Here is a 17,531-nt window from a genome sequence, read left to right on the forward strand (position 1 = left end):
AACACTTCCTGTTTATAGGCATTATGGGAATTGTATTTCCAAACGTTAGAACATACTTGCCCGGTAAGACTAGCAAAAAGTATTATAATCCAATGACACTGTTTTTTCGTAATGTAATAAAAGGCTCTGAGGGACTTTTAACCGTTTTTAGAATGTAAAATATAAACAGTATGCAGGGGAAAAAAATCTATTTTACAAACAGAGCCAGTCATAAACCAGAACAGTAAGTTTTATTTATTATTTCCAGCTGCACTGTATGCTATATGTTCACCTTGTACAAGAAACAAATACAAATACTCACACTAAAAACCAAACAATCTGCTAGCAGCCGTCTCTTCCTAACATCACGGGACTGAAGGGATGGATGTGGCTGCTGCTGTTCACAGAGGGCGCCATGCCTCTGAGAGCCACAGCTGGCTTTCATTGGAGCAGAAAAACAAAGAAGAAACTATAAGGAGGAGAGGGTGGGTCAGATCAGTCACATACGACTATGATTATAATATCATATAATGCAATACAAAGGCATAAAAGGCAATACAATGCTAACAGGATTGAAAACATGAACATCAAAAGACATACATTTGATAAAAAAAAAAAAAACACACAATGGAGAAAGACACGGAGACGTGAAAAGCAACAATCCAGACATGTTTTTTTCTAGTCTGTTCAATTTTGGACAGATTTGGGTTAACATTTTTTCCTGAGTCAGTAAGAAATTTACTGTTTTTTTTTCCTACCTTGCTAGCTGGTGCTGCAATGTACTACTGTAGGTCCTTTAGATGCAAACAGATAATGTTTGGGATACTCTTCATGACAACAACCAAATATTGTAGGTTCCTTATTTCAGCAGAATTGTAAAAGTTACAACAGTTATTAATTAAGGTGACATACTCAGCATACACTATCTAACCATCAATGGCAGTTGGTTTCTTTTTCTGAAGCCTTGTGGTTTAGAAGGGGCATTTTTACCATATAAGTGGAAAATATTCTTCCTGGGTTAGGGAACCGAAAACCACATTTAACTGCCCCACGTCTCACCTCTACATTCAGGGGCCATCAGCCACGGCAATTAGAAAAGAGCAAAGATAGAACCCAGACTTGTGACGGACACGGCAGAAGCTGCTGTTAATCATCAGCTGACCTCTTGTCTGCTTAAACATACGTGTAATTGTAAATCCATTCATTTTCACTCATTGAAGAACAGAAAAAAAACAGCTATTCACTAAGAACAGAAACACATAATATAGGCTAAACAGAACAATGTAAAAAAAAAAAACACTAGACATTCACTGAAATGGGTGAAATTATGGAGGAAGGAGTTGGAAAAGGCTTGATGAAGTCATTTCAAGCTTTTCCTTTAAACCAGGGAGGGTGGGATTTCCATCCTTCATGTGGTAATGTCAACATGTCCCAGAAGTCTGGAGGAATCCTCTTAAAAAGCAACAAAAATCAATGAATGAATGAATGAAAACGGCTATGGAGGGAAGAGAGGTTTCAGATCTTCTGTGCAGGAGTTGATTGATGGTCAGTCCCATCTCAGTGTGGCAGCTCATGTAACATCCACTGTCCTCACTGGGGCTTAGTGGTTTCATACAAAAAGAAAGTGTGAAACGTTGCCCGGCAGGCAGTCTGCTGGTAGGTTCAGATGGCTGAAGACAAACGTGAAGTTGGATGGTTGAGTTGGTAGGTTGTTGGGTTTTACATTACATCGGTTTTAGCCCTCTGCTCAGTTACACTGGCAGCCCTACGGCTCAGTCATGTGCTCTCTCATGGGGTCACCATGTTTGGACGGTTGGTTAGGGGACGTGGCCTGTGACGGATGGGTACCAGGGGGCAGGGTGTGGGTGATGGGCACTCCCCCGGGCACCAGCCCCTCCATAGGTCCGGGAATCCCACCAGGGGCGACACCCACCACACCAGGAGGGAATCTGGAAATGGACAAAAGGTGATTAACAGGGAGTCAAAAGAGAGAACTGATCAACTGAGAGTAATCTTTTCTGCTGTCCAAAATCCTGGAAAGGTTCGCGGCTGCTCAGTGGCTGCAACTATATATTGTTACACAACTTAAAGTAATACCTATTTGTTGTTTGCAATCATTGTTGTCTGATCTAGGATTAGAAAATATCTGCTAATTAATCCTAGAGTTAAAGAATCATAGAACGAACACATGAAATCTGAAAATTTAATTTAAAAGTAATAGTATGTTTTGGGGGACAGAAATAGGCAAAGGTCACCAAAAACAAACTAGATTAAAAAGAATAAACATGACTTCTCAGTTTCCCTCTCTGGCATTTAGCCATAGAGATAGTTTTGATTCTATCTGCTCGGGTTTTAAGATTCCCCTAACCTGCTGCCAGCTCAATATAGTCATTTGTGACACATGTTTTTCTTCATGGTCTTAAAACATACATTAAACAATCAGCAACATCTCTTCCCACAAATGGTGTCCCCATCAAAGGAAAAAGTATATATTTTTTATAATTTTGGATGAATTTATACATTTATTCTATGGAGCAAAAAGGGGAATGTGTCTCATTTCAGGGTAGCGGTTTGAGGTGGTGGGGGGTTAGGGAATAGATGAGATGCTGGGGAGTGTGGATACAGTTACAGGACATGTGAGTGTGAAGCAGAAAAAGGCTAAAGATTTCAGTGGGATTTGGTTAAATTAATGATGTTATTCATTTGCCCTGGCCTGTGGACCAGTAGTGGTAGTTTTCATTTACCTGGTTGAGAATTAGGTATATAATTTGTCCTGCATTCCCCCCGTTGCTATGGCCTGTACCATGGTTTGGTTCACTCGGCTGTGTGAGAGAAGCAGTTCAGTCTGGTTGAGACAATATAGAGACTGAGAAACCAAGAGCCTTAACTTAACAAGGGATAAATTCACTTGGGGCATGTTTTATGTGTAAATATGCCACAAAATTGGACCCAGTCTAATAATCAGGAAAAGAAAGTCAAAACTGTGACAAATATATATAAAAACATCTACACCGCTGCCCCCCCATATGCGTTAAACCTCATCTACTGTAGGTGGTGACATGACACAGCCGATCTCTGTGCAATGTAAATAGCCTGCAGGGCTTGCATACATCGATCTCCTACCTGTAGGCGGCACCATTGATCTCAGGGTGAACCTGAGGCTGCTGCTGCTCAATCACTCCCCAGGGTGCCGTAGTGACAAAGAACTCTTTGTTGATGCAATTTCGGAGGCTGTCAGGAATACGGCCTGTGTTGGGACGAGATCGAACAAAGGTGAGCAGAAAAACCCAAACGGATGAGTGTGGGAATGTGTGCGTCCAAAGATGTCTCCATACCAGTGATGGCTCTGCGTATTTCTGTGGCGGCGGCCTCTCTCATCTCCAGTGATGCCTGCTCGCTGTACCAAGCGGTGTGGGGAGTGCAGATCAGGTTTGGGGCGTCTTTCAGAGGACCTTGAGAAAAACTGTACAACAGTAATTAAAAAAGGGAAAAGAGAAACAAAGTGATTAAGAGGAAGAGGAAGAAACTATACCAATTTTCCTAATATTATTCAGATTTAAGCATCTACAGTATTTACTTACTAAGGTGTATTATAAGTTATTGAATTATTATTTAAAACAAATTTAGACTTGAAGTTAAAAGCTGAAGAAGATGAAGGTTTGAACATAAACACCTGAAAGGCTCTGACTCATGGACGTCCAAGGCAGCTCCCCTTATCCTGCCCTCTTTTAAGGCCTGAGCCAAAGCTTTCTCATCCACTAGACCTCCCCGTGCCGAGTTGACCAGGAAAGCACCTTGACGCATCTATACACACACACACACACACACACACACACCAGCAGCAACAAAACATACATTTGTATTCTCTCAATAATAAATCCAGCATTCCACATATTAACATGTGGCTTTGAGAATGCACGCCTGGAAAGACTGTCCCTGGCTCAGCGCTGTGTGGGTAGATACTTTGAAATGCAACACAAGGAGAAAAAAATGACAAGAGAACAAAAGTTTTTTTTTAAAGAAAAGGGTCATTTCATTGTCACTAATCCCTATATCTTCACAAAAGCTCTGATTCAGTATATATGGAAAGCAGCAGGTAAGTGATGAAAAAAATACAAAGATTTCAATTTTGTAGCAACTGCTTCAACCAACCGAATTTTAACACAACTTGCAATTCAGTATGTGTCCTCCAGAGGGCAGCAGTGATATAAACCAAAAGGATTTGCAGGTATCTTTTGCAAGATCTCCAGAGTGTTTCTTGTTGGGGGACAAAAATCTGTTCAAACAGGCACATTACACAGACTCACCTCCAATGTGAAGACAAAAAGTTGGCCCTGAAAGTGTAAACCATTCATTTTGGGGTAAATGTGCATGTCGTGGTTACTTAGCTGCTTATTCACCAAGGCTGGTTAACTTGCATGTCTGGCCTGGCAGCCCACTCAGCTAGCAACTGTGACTTGGCTGGTCAGAAGCATTCCCCTGGCTCATCACTGACTGTTGGCAACTCACAATAGGTGTGGTGTACTGCTCGGAAACATATGAAGGACTTTGAAAATACTGTATGTTACGTGACATTGCAGGGAAAATCTATTCAATGCCCTGGTGATTTACTGTTATATAATATTATAATGTCAGATTTCTGTGTTGGATTTAGTCAAAATGATTTATTTATTTGTTTTTACTAAAACGAAAATGGCTCAATTAAAACACCACACCCCTACTTCTGCTGCACACACATACTTTGGTAAAGTTTGGGTCACAGTGACCTGAGAGCTATGAAAGAACAGAAACTGTGAGGAAGAACAGACTGCAGTCTAAATTTTGCAGCCGCTCAACGGATAATAAAAACGAGCTCCGGCCAGTCGAGGATGTTCTGTTTTTGTTTGTTTGTTGAAGGCTCTGTCAGCTTTTCATGTCAAGACATGTTTAACGTGTGACTGTTTCTTTTGTCTTTCTTAAAATGTAATGACTAACAGTCAATTTCTGAGGCTTCCTCAGAACTAAAGGCCCCCTACCTGTTTGATGGTGAAGTCATTGATGAGGTGGTGGTTGTGTTCGTTCAGGTTGCAGTGCAGGGACACACAGTCACTCTGGTAGAGCAGGTCCTGGAGCGTGTAAACCCGCTGCACGCCCAGCGAGCGCTCCAAGCCGTCCTGGAGGTAAGGGTCGTAGAAGATCACGTTGAAGCCAAACGCCTTGGCCCGCATCGCCACTGCCTGGCCTGAGCGACCTGAAGGGGGAACAAGATGGAATGAAACCAAGAAACAAATCAGATTTTAGAAGCTTAATTTTAATAGTCTGCTTATTCTCTCGAATGGACAACACTTGAATTTCCTTAAACAGAATTTAGGTGCTGAACAAAAAAAAAGGAACAATTCTGATAAATGCTAAACATTGCTAGTTTATGGGTCTCAGCTGATTTTGTTGATCCTCTGACATTTCCTCAAGTAAAACTAGCAGGTCGAAGTTTGAATTTATCCGATGAAATATCAAACATCTGGTTAAAATGGCATCACCTTTCAGAGTAAAAACCCCTCATAACGAGCTCACCAAATCCAATGAGGCCAAGCGTCTCCCCTCGGATCCTAGCTGCCCCTGATGCCAACTCTCGGATCTGCTCAACGCTCTGGACCCGCGTGCCCTCCCGGAGAGCCTGGTACAACCAGGTGTTTCGCCGGTACAGGTTGAGGATATGACAAAGTGTCGAGTCTGCTGTTTCTTCTACAGCTGCTGCAGGAATGTTACACACAGCGATGCCTGGAAAAAGGCAAGATGGGAGAGAAAAATGAACAATGAAAATATGACAATGACACAGACACTTTAAATGACTAGTAACATAATTGCTTCACAGATTTAATAGTTACAACAGTTGGTTATAATTACTGTAGCTGTTCTGAAGAGAGATGCATCTGTAGTTTTTTTTTTTTCCCACAATATAATTGGCAGGAAATTTCTTTTCTTTATGACCTTCAGCAAAAATGTGCTGTAAAATGCTGAGCTGTGAAGGATAAGAGGATCATTTAAACTGTTAATTATACCCGTCAAAAGAACATTTCTCAAAAAAAAATGCATGCAAGCGTATGGAAACATGCTAGTACAAACAAAAAATAATTATGATCTCTAAATCCTGCTCTCCATACTAAACATATGCCGTAGGGGCCAAACGTTTTCATATCACTTTCATATCAGTTGGACTGTCTGTTGTGCATATGCTGTATTTCCATTACGTATTCTGTTTACAGAATTTAATAAGTCCTGTTACATATGTTAACAGAGTTTAGTTTGGCCTCCATCCAAAGCTGCATTATCCTTATCCATAATGTATGATTGCTGTTTTTGTTTATACGTTCTTTATTTTTTCTCATGTAGTAAATGGATGAGCCATATGGCCAGATATGACTCTACTTGTTCATTATTCTCAGTGAATAATTGCTATCTGCTTATGAACAATATCACTTTTTATATCTGTCTTCCTCCTCTGTTGCCTACATCTATCACCAGTCTCACCAAGCTCTCCGGCAGCCTTGATGTCGATGTTGTCGTAGCCGCTGCCAATACGGATGATGATGCGCAGCGCCTTGAACTTCTCCAGGTCCTCTCTCGTCAGGGTGATAGTGTGGTACATCATGGCCCCTACTGCCTCATTCAGCACCTAAGAGACATTAAAGAGGAGAAGGCGGTATCATTATCGGTATCATCATCATCATCATCATCATCATCATCGCTGATTACATCAGCATTTTCTCATCAATCATTATCTGTATTTCAGTTGTAAGAAAACAAAAATTTTTTATTTGCATTTATATTATGATCATAATATCATTATTGTTCCAGATCATATATTCAGATGGTCTTTCCATAACTATATGTATGAGAAATTTGTTGCAGGCACAATAAATGAGTGCTTTCACCACCTCTCATTTTCTAGGACCTGGAAGTTTATGTCCGCTATTCTTCATCTAAATGCAAATGGGTTGTTTATGTGTGCTCTGAAATGTGAGTGGTTGTCTGTGTGTTTATAGTGTTTATAGTGAGTGCTTGCCAAAGCTGGTTTTTGTCACAACCCATTCATTCAGGCTGTATGCAAACTAGGTTAGAGTGGATGCAGGCAGGACAGTAAAGTAGACTGACAGCTGCTGAGAAACCAAGAAAGCAGAAGCAAGTAGCTGCTGCCAGCTGTGGCTCTTAAATAATGGGTTTAAGTTCACAACGCGCTAACTGAATTAACTGAGCTGAACCAGATTAGAATAGGCATGGATTTCCATACAACATCTTTATTGGAGCTAGCTGTAGTGGAAGCTGGATGCTAAATTCAAGGTTAAAGCTCTTCTCATGTATTAATCGTATTACTTGAGCAAAGCAGGCCTGCAGCAAACATGTCTGGAAATGACGCTTGCAAATGAATGAGAATCACAGCAGACTGTTGAGAAACAGGAATATACGCTGAGAGCAAGTTTATATGTCTGTGTCAGCCCTGTCACAGTCTGGTGTGATGACCTATCCAGGCTGTATCCTGCCTTTCATGTCATCTGGGATTATCTTCAGCCCCTGCACAACAAGACCCTCCACAGGATAGGCTGTACCATTAGAACAGTTAGATGCCACAGTGTGCATGGGCACCTTCATGTAGTTTTGTACAGGGCTACTACATATACTCATTCAATAAATGACTTATTCATTTTTCTCATTTCATTTTCTTTTTTTTTTTTAAATTGGACTACAATGTGCTGGTAAATATCTGGAGCTCTTACTAAGGTCCCTCCTTCCCTATCAACACACTGCAAACACTACCATTACTGTGCTGACATGCTCCATTTCTCTTCAAACTTTCTTTTGCCCTGACAGATGTAGTGTTTTCTGCATGAGAGAGATCCACATAAGTTTCTCAGTTACATTCTCAATTGGGGTTAGGTGTTAACAGTTTTTACGTTGCACTGAAACACCAGCACTTTATCATTCAGGCTGCAGTTACTGAAACAGTGAGGTCACACACTCAAACACACCACCTTTCTGCAATGCAACGCTTTTTTTTTTTTTTTGTTTCTCCAAGGACAGCACTGTATTAATTAACAGAGCATTAGTGTTTTCTAATAAATTTCTTTGAACGTGCACTAGACAGTCGGGCACAAAATGTGTGCCAGTCACCGCTGGCTTACAGTTGCACTTCTGAGAGCACAAGTGTTAGAGTTTACTCATAGATTCATTTAATCACTGCATTTGCTCACTTCCAGACAGTGTATGCAAAAAGACAACAGTGTGTTTCTGTTTGCTTGCTTGGTGCATGAGTTTGTTTATATACTGCTGTGTGATTTCAACTGTTTGCATGTGTATATGTGTGTATATGTGTGTATGTGTGCGTGCATGTGTATGTATGTGTGTACTGTAGAATGCCCCAGCTGCACCCTCTGTGCAGTTCTAGTTGTGGGACACTGCCAACATATATATCTGTGTTTGTACTGTAATTACTTCAAAAATATTGTACTGGACAGAGACTGCTTGTGTTTGTGCGAGAGTATATAAATGTGAATTAGTGGAGCAAGGAAGACTGTAGTAATATGACAAAAAAAGACCACATATCAATCTAGAATTTCTTCCATTTAATTTCTAAACACATATCACTAACTATGTTTTAATTATGAAATAAAAACAAGGTTTTGAGAATATAGTAAAAGTAGCATTTACACTGAAATTGATATAATAGGACATAAAGACACCAACTCTCCAGCTTAGACTGTAAAACTGCTCCAGTGTATAGACGGTAAAATAAGACAAATGCTTCACCCACTCTGGCTCAGAACAATTATACTGCATTTCTATTACAAGCCTCCTCCTCCTCCTTATTTAACAAAGCAGCACTTCAGCACCCAGTGGGATTAGAGTCAGTGATGAAACCATTAGAGTTTAACTGGGAGAGTGGAACAAGGCAGTGGGCTGAAATATTATTAAAACATTACAGAGGAGGAAACGCAGAAGGGGTAAAGGGATAATTCTTCTGCACTCAACGGAAGGCAAATTATTTAAAAATCACATTCAAAGTTTATACTATGTTAGTAGGATCTCAGTGTGTGCCTGCTTCTGCTTAGGACTTTCTACAGATACTGCCACTGATGTAACAAGAGGCAGATTTGATGGTGTTGGTACAGAGCACAACATCATGTCCAAATCTGATGCTATTTACAAATGTCAAGAGTCGGTTACAAACTAGCCCTAACTTTTCACACATTCAGAAGTTACAGAAGAACAGTCATAATGCAAACTCCACATAAACTACATATGAACTGCAGTATAGTTGGTAAAAAAAAAGTATAGCCTATAATTCAAATAGCCAAATAACATTTTACAACATGACATTTGTTAAACTGTTTTATCTCTGTGCTTCCATCACTTTTATGCTTTCAGTGTAATGTGACGACCTTTTATTGCTTATTTAAATTCCTATTTTAAACAACAAGGAACAGATGATGAGGGGGCATCTGAAAAGTTATAATGGTACCTTTTCGTGTATCTCCTGTGTGGACTGGGCATCACAAAAAGCCACGGTGGCCAGATCTTTGAGTATGGGCATCTCCACAGTGCAGTCACGCCCATCCAGCAGCGCCACCAGGGGGCGCGGATGCATAGGCCCGTTCATAATCTGGGGCCGAATACCTGCAAAAAGAGATAGATGGAGAAGAGAGCGATGAAATTACACTGAACAACACTTTATTATAGTTGTGCTTCCTGAAACAATGTTGGATATTATGACAGAACCGTACTGAATGAACTCGAATGGAAAAACATGAAATGAACTTTTATCGACTTTAACAAGTTTAATTGCATGATGTTTTCAATTCACTGCATAAGTACAACAGGGTTATAAGTGTTTTCTTCACAGGTTTACACCATGACCACAGTTACACATTCACACCTAGAAGCTGCCCATTACAACCACAGTCTGTTCTGCTGGCTACTGAGCAGCTCCAGTGGAGGATTAATCCTGATTGAACCAGTGACCATCTGGTCACAAGTACACTTCTCTTACCTTAAACACATGCCACTTACTGTCTGAATTAAAATACATACACACAGATACAAACTGTTATCAATGTAATGAGCATAGTAGAATCTGTGCATGGCAGCACCCATCCAGCCTGTGTGCACCCAAACTGAACCAGTTCCACAAAGCAGTTCTTTTCTCCTCCTCTTTATCATTTGATGTACCCATCTTTTATATTGAGCAGCTGTAGAGTACTTGTAGACTCAACAGGCATTTCAATGTACCATTGTTACTAACATTTTGCACACATGCCAAAATAGCCTACACTTGAAATATTAGATAAATTGGAAAAATAGAAGATTTCAATAAAACAGTGTGGAATATGCAAAGGCTTTTGTGACCAGCAGCCAAAAATCTATATTCTACACCCAGAAGCATTCATAAAGTAGAATGTTTATTGTCTAAGGTACATTTTTAAGGTAAGAAGACTGAAAACATCTATGTATCAGACCTTGATTGTTTTCTTTCCTCTACTATTAATGATCTCATATTCCCACGGATTTATTTTGTGACCATTTGCCGTACCACGACCCCTAGGTTGAATTATTGGGCTTGACAAACTGCATCTGAAGCATCTACAGCTGCTGAAGCATTGGGGCATCAGTACTAACTTTCTCCTGCAGAATGAGATCTGTTACTTTTGACACTGTAGGTGCATCAACTTTTTACTGAGAAGGGAGGATCCGTTGTTAAATCATCTTGATGGCTTCAAAACAGAAGATGTCATACCTGATAACAAACACTGTTCTTGCCATCTTGAGTAGTTCTGCTTTTCTTTTGACAAAGCTAAATCCCTGACCACGTGCCTGGCTGATGTAGCGCAGCATCTGTTTCATCCAAACCACTTTTGTCTGGTGGCTTTGTGACTGGGTGACTCTCATCATGTAGCATCGGTCTCACAGCTGAAAGCAGCCTAAGGTATTCTAAGTTGATTTCTTACTGTTTGCAGAGAAACCGGAAACATACTGTAAGTCAGAAAGAAGTATCAGTCCAGCACGTGATCCTCTTGTTCTCACAGTTTCATTGGGACAGCAAACAGCATTGAAATACTGAGCCCCTCGGCCAAGCTCCAAGATCCGCAGCATATCCCGCACAACAAATATGAGCCCAGGTTCTGTCTTAATCACTAATCTTAGAAGTAAAGTACAGCTCATATGCTTTCTTAATAAGTCTGGCCATGGTGCATTTTTGAGGTTTAGGTGCATAAACCCTGAATATGTAGTGGAACAGCATCACATCTATTGCAACATTAATGAACATTTCTGCTATCACCATGCATTCATTCCACAGACATCCACTAGCTTTCTTGTTATGTAACGTACAGCACAAAGCCTTTAAACAATCACATCAAACTACACACACTGATACAGTAGAACTGTGTATGTGCACTGCTTTTATAGCATTTTTCAGGCAGTCTAGGTGGACACGGGCATGTCCAAGCTGTAAGGCTACACCAGTTACTCGACTGTTATGCAAGCTGCCCTAAGTGCATGCATAGGAACGCCTCAGCTACACAAAAGCTGAAGTAAATATTATTAAACATAAAATGAGAATATTTCAATGAAATGGTATGTGATATGTGTGATACATTTAAAAGTGCTTTTCATGACCAGCTGCTAAAAACCTGTTGTCCGGTGTTATCTATGTCGGGCACGCAACGGGTCCAATGAGCTGAAGAAAAAGCAGTAAGATGGAAGAAAAGCATCCTGCAGTAGAAAGTGTTGACACAGTCGGGGACTGTGGTGCACAGACACACACACACACGCACACACACACACACACACACACAAATGGAATCGATACTCAAACTGGCCTGAGCTGCCTTATTCTTTAAACCACTGGCATCATCTCCCTTACCTGGCAACACACACACACACACTCACAGACAAGCAATGTTGGTGATATGACCACCCACCTATACCCCCACCCCTTTTGCTGTTATCCACACTGTTACCAGGCAACAGGTCCTTTCACCCCATGAGGTCATCACCTCCATTATCCTATCACTGTAGAGCAACCAGCGGGCTGTGTGTGTGTGTGTGTGTGTGTGTGTGTGTGTGTGTGTGCATGCATGTGTGTGTTTGTGTGCCTTCTTTACAGTTTACACATTTCACAGCCTTGTTCCAACACTGGAGAAAATCAGTAGGTTTACAGTAATTAAATTTAAACTTGAGGTCACCTGAAGGTTTGTGGTTTTCTGTCTGTATCACCTTGTTGTTACGATATTATGTAGTTATGATACAGTGGCCCCTTCACAGACAGAAGTGGGACAAACTGCTAGAAATTATTAATGTGCCCATACTGAGCGTCATACTTGACTGATCCAAAGACTGGCTGATTCAGTTGACTGTGCAAGAGTGAGCCAATTAACCTACTAAAACCGTTGTGATGTATTTTTAGCTGATAAGAAAATATTGTAATATGGAGGGGGAAAATCAGAGAACATGGAAAAAAGGGGAGAGGGAGAGAAGGTGTGTGTGTGTGTAAATTGGGGGGGCACAGGCTCAACACTCTTTGGCTCCCTGCTGCCTGTTGTCATGGTGATTAGAGGATTTGGGCAGGATTATGAAATATTTTATTTAGTGGCATCTGCGCTGCTGGAGAGGACATCCAAGCCTGTTCACTCTATGTCTGTCACTATCACTCCTCTAGTTTTGGAAAGCAACGACAGCCTGTGTGTTTGTGTGTGTGAGGGTGTGTGTGTGTGTGTGTGTGCGTGTGACCTACACAACTACAACATGCTAACATATGTACCATATACACATCACAGGCTCATAATGTAAAAACAAAACATCCATGTGTATGTAAATATAGCAGTGTTTCAGTTAACTGCACTGCACTTCTCTGCTAGCAGGGTGGTTTTCTGTTCTGTGCAGGCAGCTGAAGAGGTTGCACTGATTCCTGATGCAACTTTATTGTCCCTGAAATGGTATTTTCTGGTGCTGGTCTACAATGTAGAAAGGTCTTGAGAACAAATGTTCAAAATAAGCTTGTTATTTGGAGAGGATGGGATGCAGCATGGGCAGAAACAGTTTCAGCTATTTCACATGAGCAATTTCTGTGCACTTCAGATTAGCTGGAAAAAGCCGTCAAAAAGGCTTTGTGCTTTGCCATGCGCCCATAAAAATTAAGCAACATCTGAATCAAAATTTGATGCTAGTTGTTAAATTCTTGATTGTGTTATAACACATAAGGTTGTTTTTTTCCAAAATCTAACTTTGATTGTTACCATTTGACATGAATAATTAATATTAAGAAATCCTTACATTTGACATCACGTTTTCAATTTTTCTCTTTTCATGACTGCTGAAATTTAGTGTAGCAAAAAATGACTATAGTTATTTGTTAAATTAATTTCCCCCATTTACAGCGAATTCACAATGTGTCTTTTATATTTCACATAAACCACACATAAATTATGCAGCATTTGCATGCTTCTGAACATTTGCAAAGACACAAACCTGCACACACACACACACACACACACACACACACACACACACACACACACACACACACATCAGAAAAGACAGACTACCTCAGCATAGGCTCAGAGAGAAACATAGGATTCGTTTTAATAAGAGCTCTGCATTGTGTCATTAACACCTGAGCTTTTGCAAATTTACATACAACCATTTTTTAAGTGTTAATTCATCTAGTTGCTGCTGCAGCCTCTGTTTCGCTCTCTTTTTGTATTAAACCACATAAGGCAAACCACATTCAAACATCCCAGAGGCGAGATACTGAGGTGTCCCCACAAATAGAGGATACATATGAGTAAAGAGCTCACTGCTCAGGGAATTAAAGATACAGGACCAGGAAAGAAAGAGGATGGAGAGCAGGAAAGGAAGAGCAGGCAAGGAGAACAGTCCCATGATGGCTGAAAAAAACCTGAGAAGTAAGTGCAGTTGTAGCTTTGCTTCTTGAGTCTGTTGATGACTTGTAGCATAAACCTTCAAGAGATTATCAGTAGATTCAAATAGTGGATTTTTTTTTTAACAAAGCCTGAATTACAAACTGGATGCTTGATGTGGGAGTGTCTAAAGAAAGGTGCTACAGCTGCTTTGTGGAGAGTGAATCTGTCGGGATATCTCAGCTTCTGCTGCTTCCATTTTGTCCATTCTTTTTAAAATACTTGTGTAAGATCCCAACTTTATTAAAGTGCTACACTGAATTATTGGAGTATCTTGTAACTGATACACACGACTCAGGCTTCCTGAGAGTTTGAGTTAACATTTTCCTTTGTGGAGTCTAAACCAGCAGATAAATTACCTGCTGAATAACTGCCCGAATTTCACTTTTACAGATGTTTTTTTTGCTGAAAATATATAATGTTAAATACTCACCTTATTTTGCTGATGATTTTATTTTGCATTATTGCTTGGCTTGTATTTTTTATGTCTTGCTTACATTGCTCTTCACTGTTTTGCATTGATTTTATGAGCTGGAGGTTTTAAAACTGTTTTGTCAGCCACTTTATAACTCTGTTTTATAAAATGCTTTAGGGATTAAAAGATTATTTTTTATTGTACTGTATTAGCAGCACTTCATAAAAGCCTAAATGACAAGCCAAAAGAGAAGAATGATGAGAAAAAAGAAAAGTGCACAATAAGAAAAGGCAAAAAAGAATAAGGTGCAATGGATGACTCTGTGTGCATGTGTGTGTGTGTGTGTGTGTGTGTGTGTGTATATGAGGTAGGTGTGTGTATGAGGTAGCGTGTGTTAGCGAGGCAGCTCTGGGGAGGAAGAGCCACACTGTTCGCCAAACACACCTGTGGCTACGCAACTCCTGCGCCGCCTCATCACACTCCTGCAGAGTTCATTATTGCAGCTCCAACTGTCTAAGGAAGAGTCACGCACAGGGAAATGCACTGCTGCTCAGACACACACTGACACGAAAGCAAACGACAAACAGCGAACACAGAATCACTTGCTTTGACTGTACGTATATACACACACTAACAACAGCTGGTAGAAAAAACAGTGAGACTTTCAGGAAGTGGGTCAAAGTGCTGTTGATTAATTATTTCCTGGTGGCTAATTGCTTTTCTCCAGTCTAATAAAGGAGAACGTGGCACCGCATTAACACATGATGAATCGGTGGATAATTAACACCTAACAAGGTTGTTAATGAGGGTCTTAATGACTCACATACCTGGCCAATGATATGAAGGAGCTCACTGGCTTTAGACAGAAAAAAACGAATCTTCCTTCAGTCACTCAGCCAAGAAAAAAAACTACAAAATGACTGTATGTTTATCTAAATGGGCAACGGTGTGTTTTATATACTTAACTTTAATGGAGTGAAGGTTCAGACAATAAAAAAAATCTACAACTGCTCAATCACGCTCCAGAACGAAAGGTGTTGCTGACTGTTGACTCTGTAATGGCCTCTTGGCACCGATCCCTCCAGGGAAGTTGTGTCACATTAAAGTTAATGAGTTGTGGGACTGTGGTATCACACTGTCAGAAATACACTAGTGCATGTTGGGCAAAATCCATCAATTTAAAGTTCTTAAACTAATAAAAATCACCAGGAGGAAAATCTAAAACAGTCCTCAAAGCTCTAATGTGAAATCTGCTGTTTACAAGAAGAATGTGGATGTATCTCACACATTTAAGATGTTTGACCAGAAAACATCACTAGGGTTGTAAACAAAGATTACTTTCATTAGCAGTAAATCTTCTGATTATTTTCTCAACTAATTAGTTAAACATTTTGTCTATCCAAAATTAATAAATGAAAAAAATACTCCGAGGCAATACTGCAGCTCTAACTGTAATATATATATATATATGTGTGTGTGTGTGTGTGTGTGTGTGTGTCTTACAAAATTTGCTACTGATAAGTTTTTTGATATTTTTGATATTTTTTCTTTGTGTTTTTGTCTTTTTTTATTTCTATGTTGTAAACTTACCAAGAGACACACTGGTAGTAATATTATAGGAATATTACACTTCCCTACTGTGTGCGTTATTAGTTCTTCTGTAAGCTAAATATTGTTTACAATAGGGACTTTATTGGTCCTTGTGCAATATTAGAGGGATATTACTGGGACTCAGAATTAGCTTGCAGCTACAAAGGGCTATAATATCAGTCATTTGTTGATGTTAAACTTGAGCAACAGCCAGACATCCCACAAGAGAATATGAAAAACCTAATTGCATCTTTCTTTCTTTTTCTTTACTTAACTCATGTCTTACCACTCCCTCTCTCTGCTTCCATCTTTCTTGCTCCCCGGTTGGGTCGGCACCAGCTTGGGGAGTTTGGCAGAAACTTGCCAGCTGCCCCACCCGGCAGCCAGGCCCAGACCCTGAAGTCTACGAAGCAAAAAAAGAAGCCAAAACTTTCCCTGTCCAAACACAGTCCCACCCGACACCAGGCAGAACACCAGACCTGCTTTTAAGTGAAACAAAAATGCACCATGGAGCCATTTTCAAGGGCCTATTTGCTGTTATGTAAACTTGTGTGTGCAGTAGGAACAACATGGCTAAAGATGGTTTACATTAGGCGGCTGGATCTTTTGCCTGGTAGTCGTCTAGATATAAATGCAAATTGCTTGTGCCAATTCACTGTTATTGTACCCAAAGTATTTATCATAGTACAACAGCCAGCATTGTCTTGAAGCCAGCAAGTAATAAAGAAACAAAGCCAACAGCTTGACTAACTACATCTAAACACTGCTTACGGTGACAACAGATTCTTATCCAGTGGAGGTCATTTGCTGTTACACCCCTCAAGGGAAGCTTGAATGGACTGAGGCTGATATCATCCTTTAGTCAACGCTAATCACAAACTGGATGATTCTCCAGGAAGTATGAAAACTTTTGGCAGAGCTGGCAAGAGTGTTCTCTCAGCCACAAATGGATTACAGATGTTCCAAGCTAAAAAGCCTTTTTGGATTCTGACAAACAGAAATAGAAGTCATCTTTTTAAACATCAGGAGAGAACACAGAACTCGTAGAAATATTCCTTTCCTTAGTGAATATGCTCCGGTGTCTAATTCTCTCATTTGGAAGGGCTGATCTTGGAAAAGCTGCTCAAAAAATCTCCGCTGCCAGATGCTATGAGTCAGAGTTTTCAGAGGGATCATTTCTTAAATAGTGCACAAACAATCAATGAAAGAAAATAAACCCTCTCTCAAACCTGTATTTCTCCCCTTGGGTTTGGAAACAATCTTTAAATTGGTATTTAATAACATAGCACTACATCACTTATCATAATTTCCTAAGCTCCATTCTCTGACAGATCAAGTGCTCTGGTTTTGTGGTTTCATGGATCTGAATCCTGCCTTGGTCATTTTACAGAGACAATTTCATTTGGAAGTTAATGCACTCCCCTCAGATTTACTTGTGGCTTGTTTGTCACAGTTTGAAAAGTAAATGGTCCACTTTGGGACAGGGAAGTCATATTAACTTACCAGCACTATTGTGACTTCCTGAATAATTACACTGTGTATTGTGCCATCTCAAATCTCATTTAATAGCCTTCTGAGACAGTTTAGTATCCTCACCT

General features: G+C 40.2%; 1 protein-coding gene across 4 annotated transcripts in view; it reads right to left on the minus strand.

The window, feature by feature from the left end:
- Positions 1–219: 219 nt before the first annotated feature.
- Positions 220–17,531, minus strand: part of ctbp2a (C-terminal binding protein 2a) — a 57,347-nt gene continuing 40,035 nt past the window's right edge. For 2 of the 4 annotated variants that reach the window (XM_026309966.1, XM_026309967.1), the window contains exons 3-11: positions 9,473–9,627; positions 6,487–6,631; positions 5,530–5,736; positions 4,995–5,209; positions 3,653–3,783; positions 3,315–3,442; positions 3,103–3,226; positions 2,724–2,801; positions 1,794–1,928 (exon numbers count right to left, since the gene is read on the minus strand). In XM_026309966.1, the coding sequence (XP_026165751.1) occupies positions 2,735–2,801; positions 3,103–3,226; positions 3,315–3,442; positions 3,653–3,783; positions 4,995–5,209; positions 5,530–5,736; positions 6,487–6,631; positions 9,473–9,627 (1,172 nt within the window). In that variant the 3' untranslated portion in view covers positions 1,794–1,928; positions 2,724–2,734. Of the gene's footprint in view, positions 1,929–2,723; positions 2,802–3,102; positions 3,227–3,314; positions 3,443–3,652; positions 3,784–4,994; positions 5,210–5,529; positions 5,737–6,486; positions 6,632–9,472; positions 9,628–10,814; positions 10,822–17,531 lie in introns of all 4 variants that reach the window. The other 2 variants (XM_026309965.1, XM_026309964.1) reach the window with 2 other exon arrangements.

This window comes from Mastacembelus armatus, chromosome 15, assembly GCF_900324485.2.
Source record: "Mastacembelus armatus chromosome 15, fMasArm1.2, whole genome shotgun sequence".
In the NCBI taxonomy this organism is placed as follows: domain Eukaryota; kingdom Metazoa; phylum Chordata; class Actinopteri; order Synbranchiformes; family Mastacembelidae; genus Mastacembelus; species Mastacembelus armatus.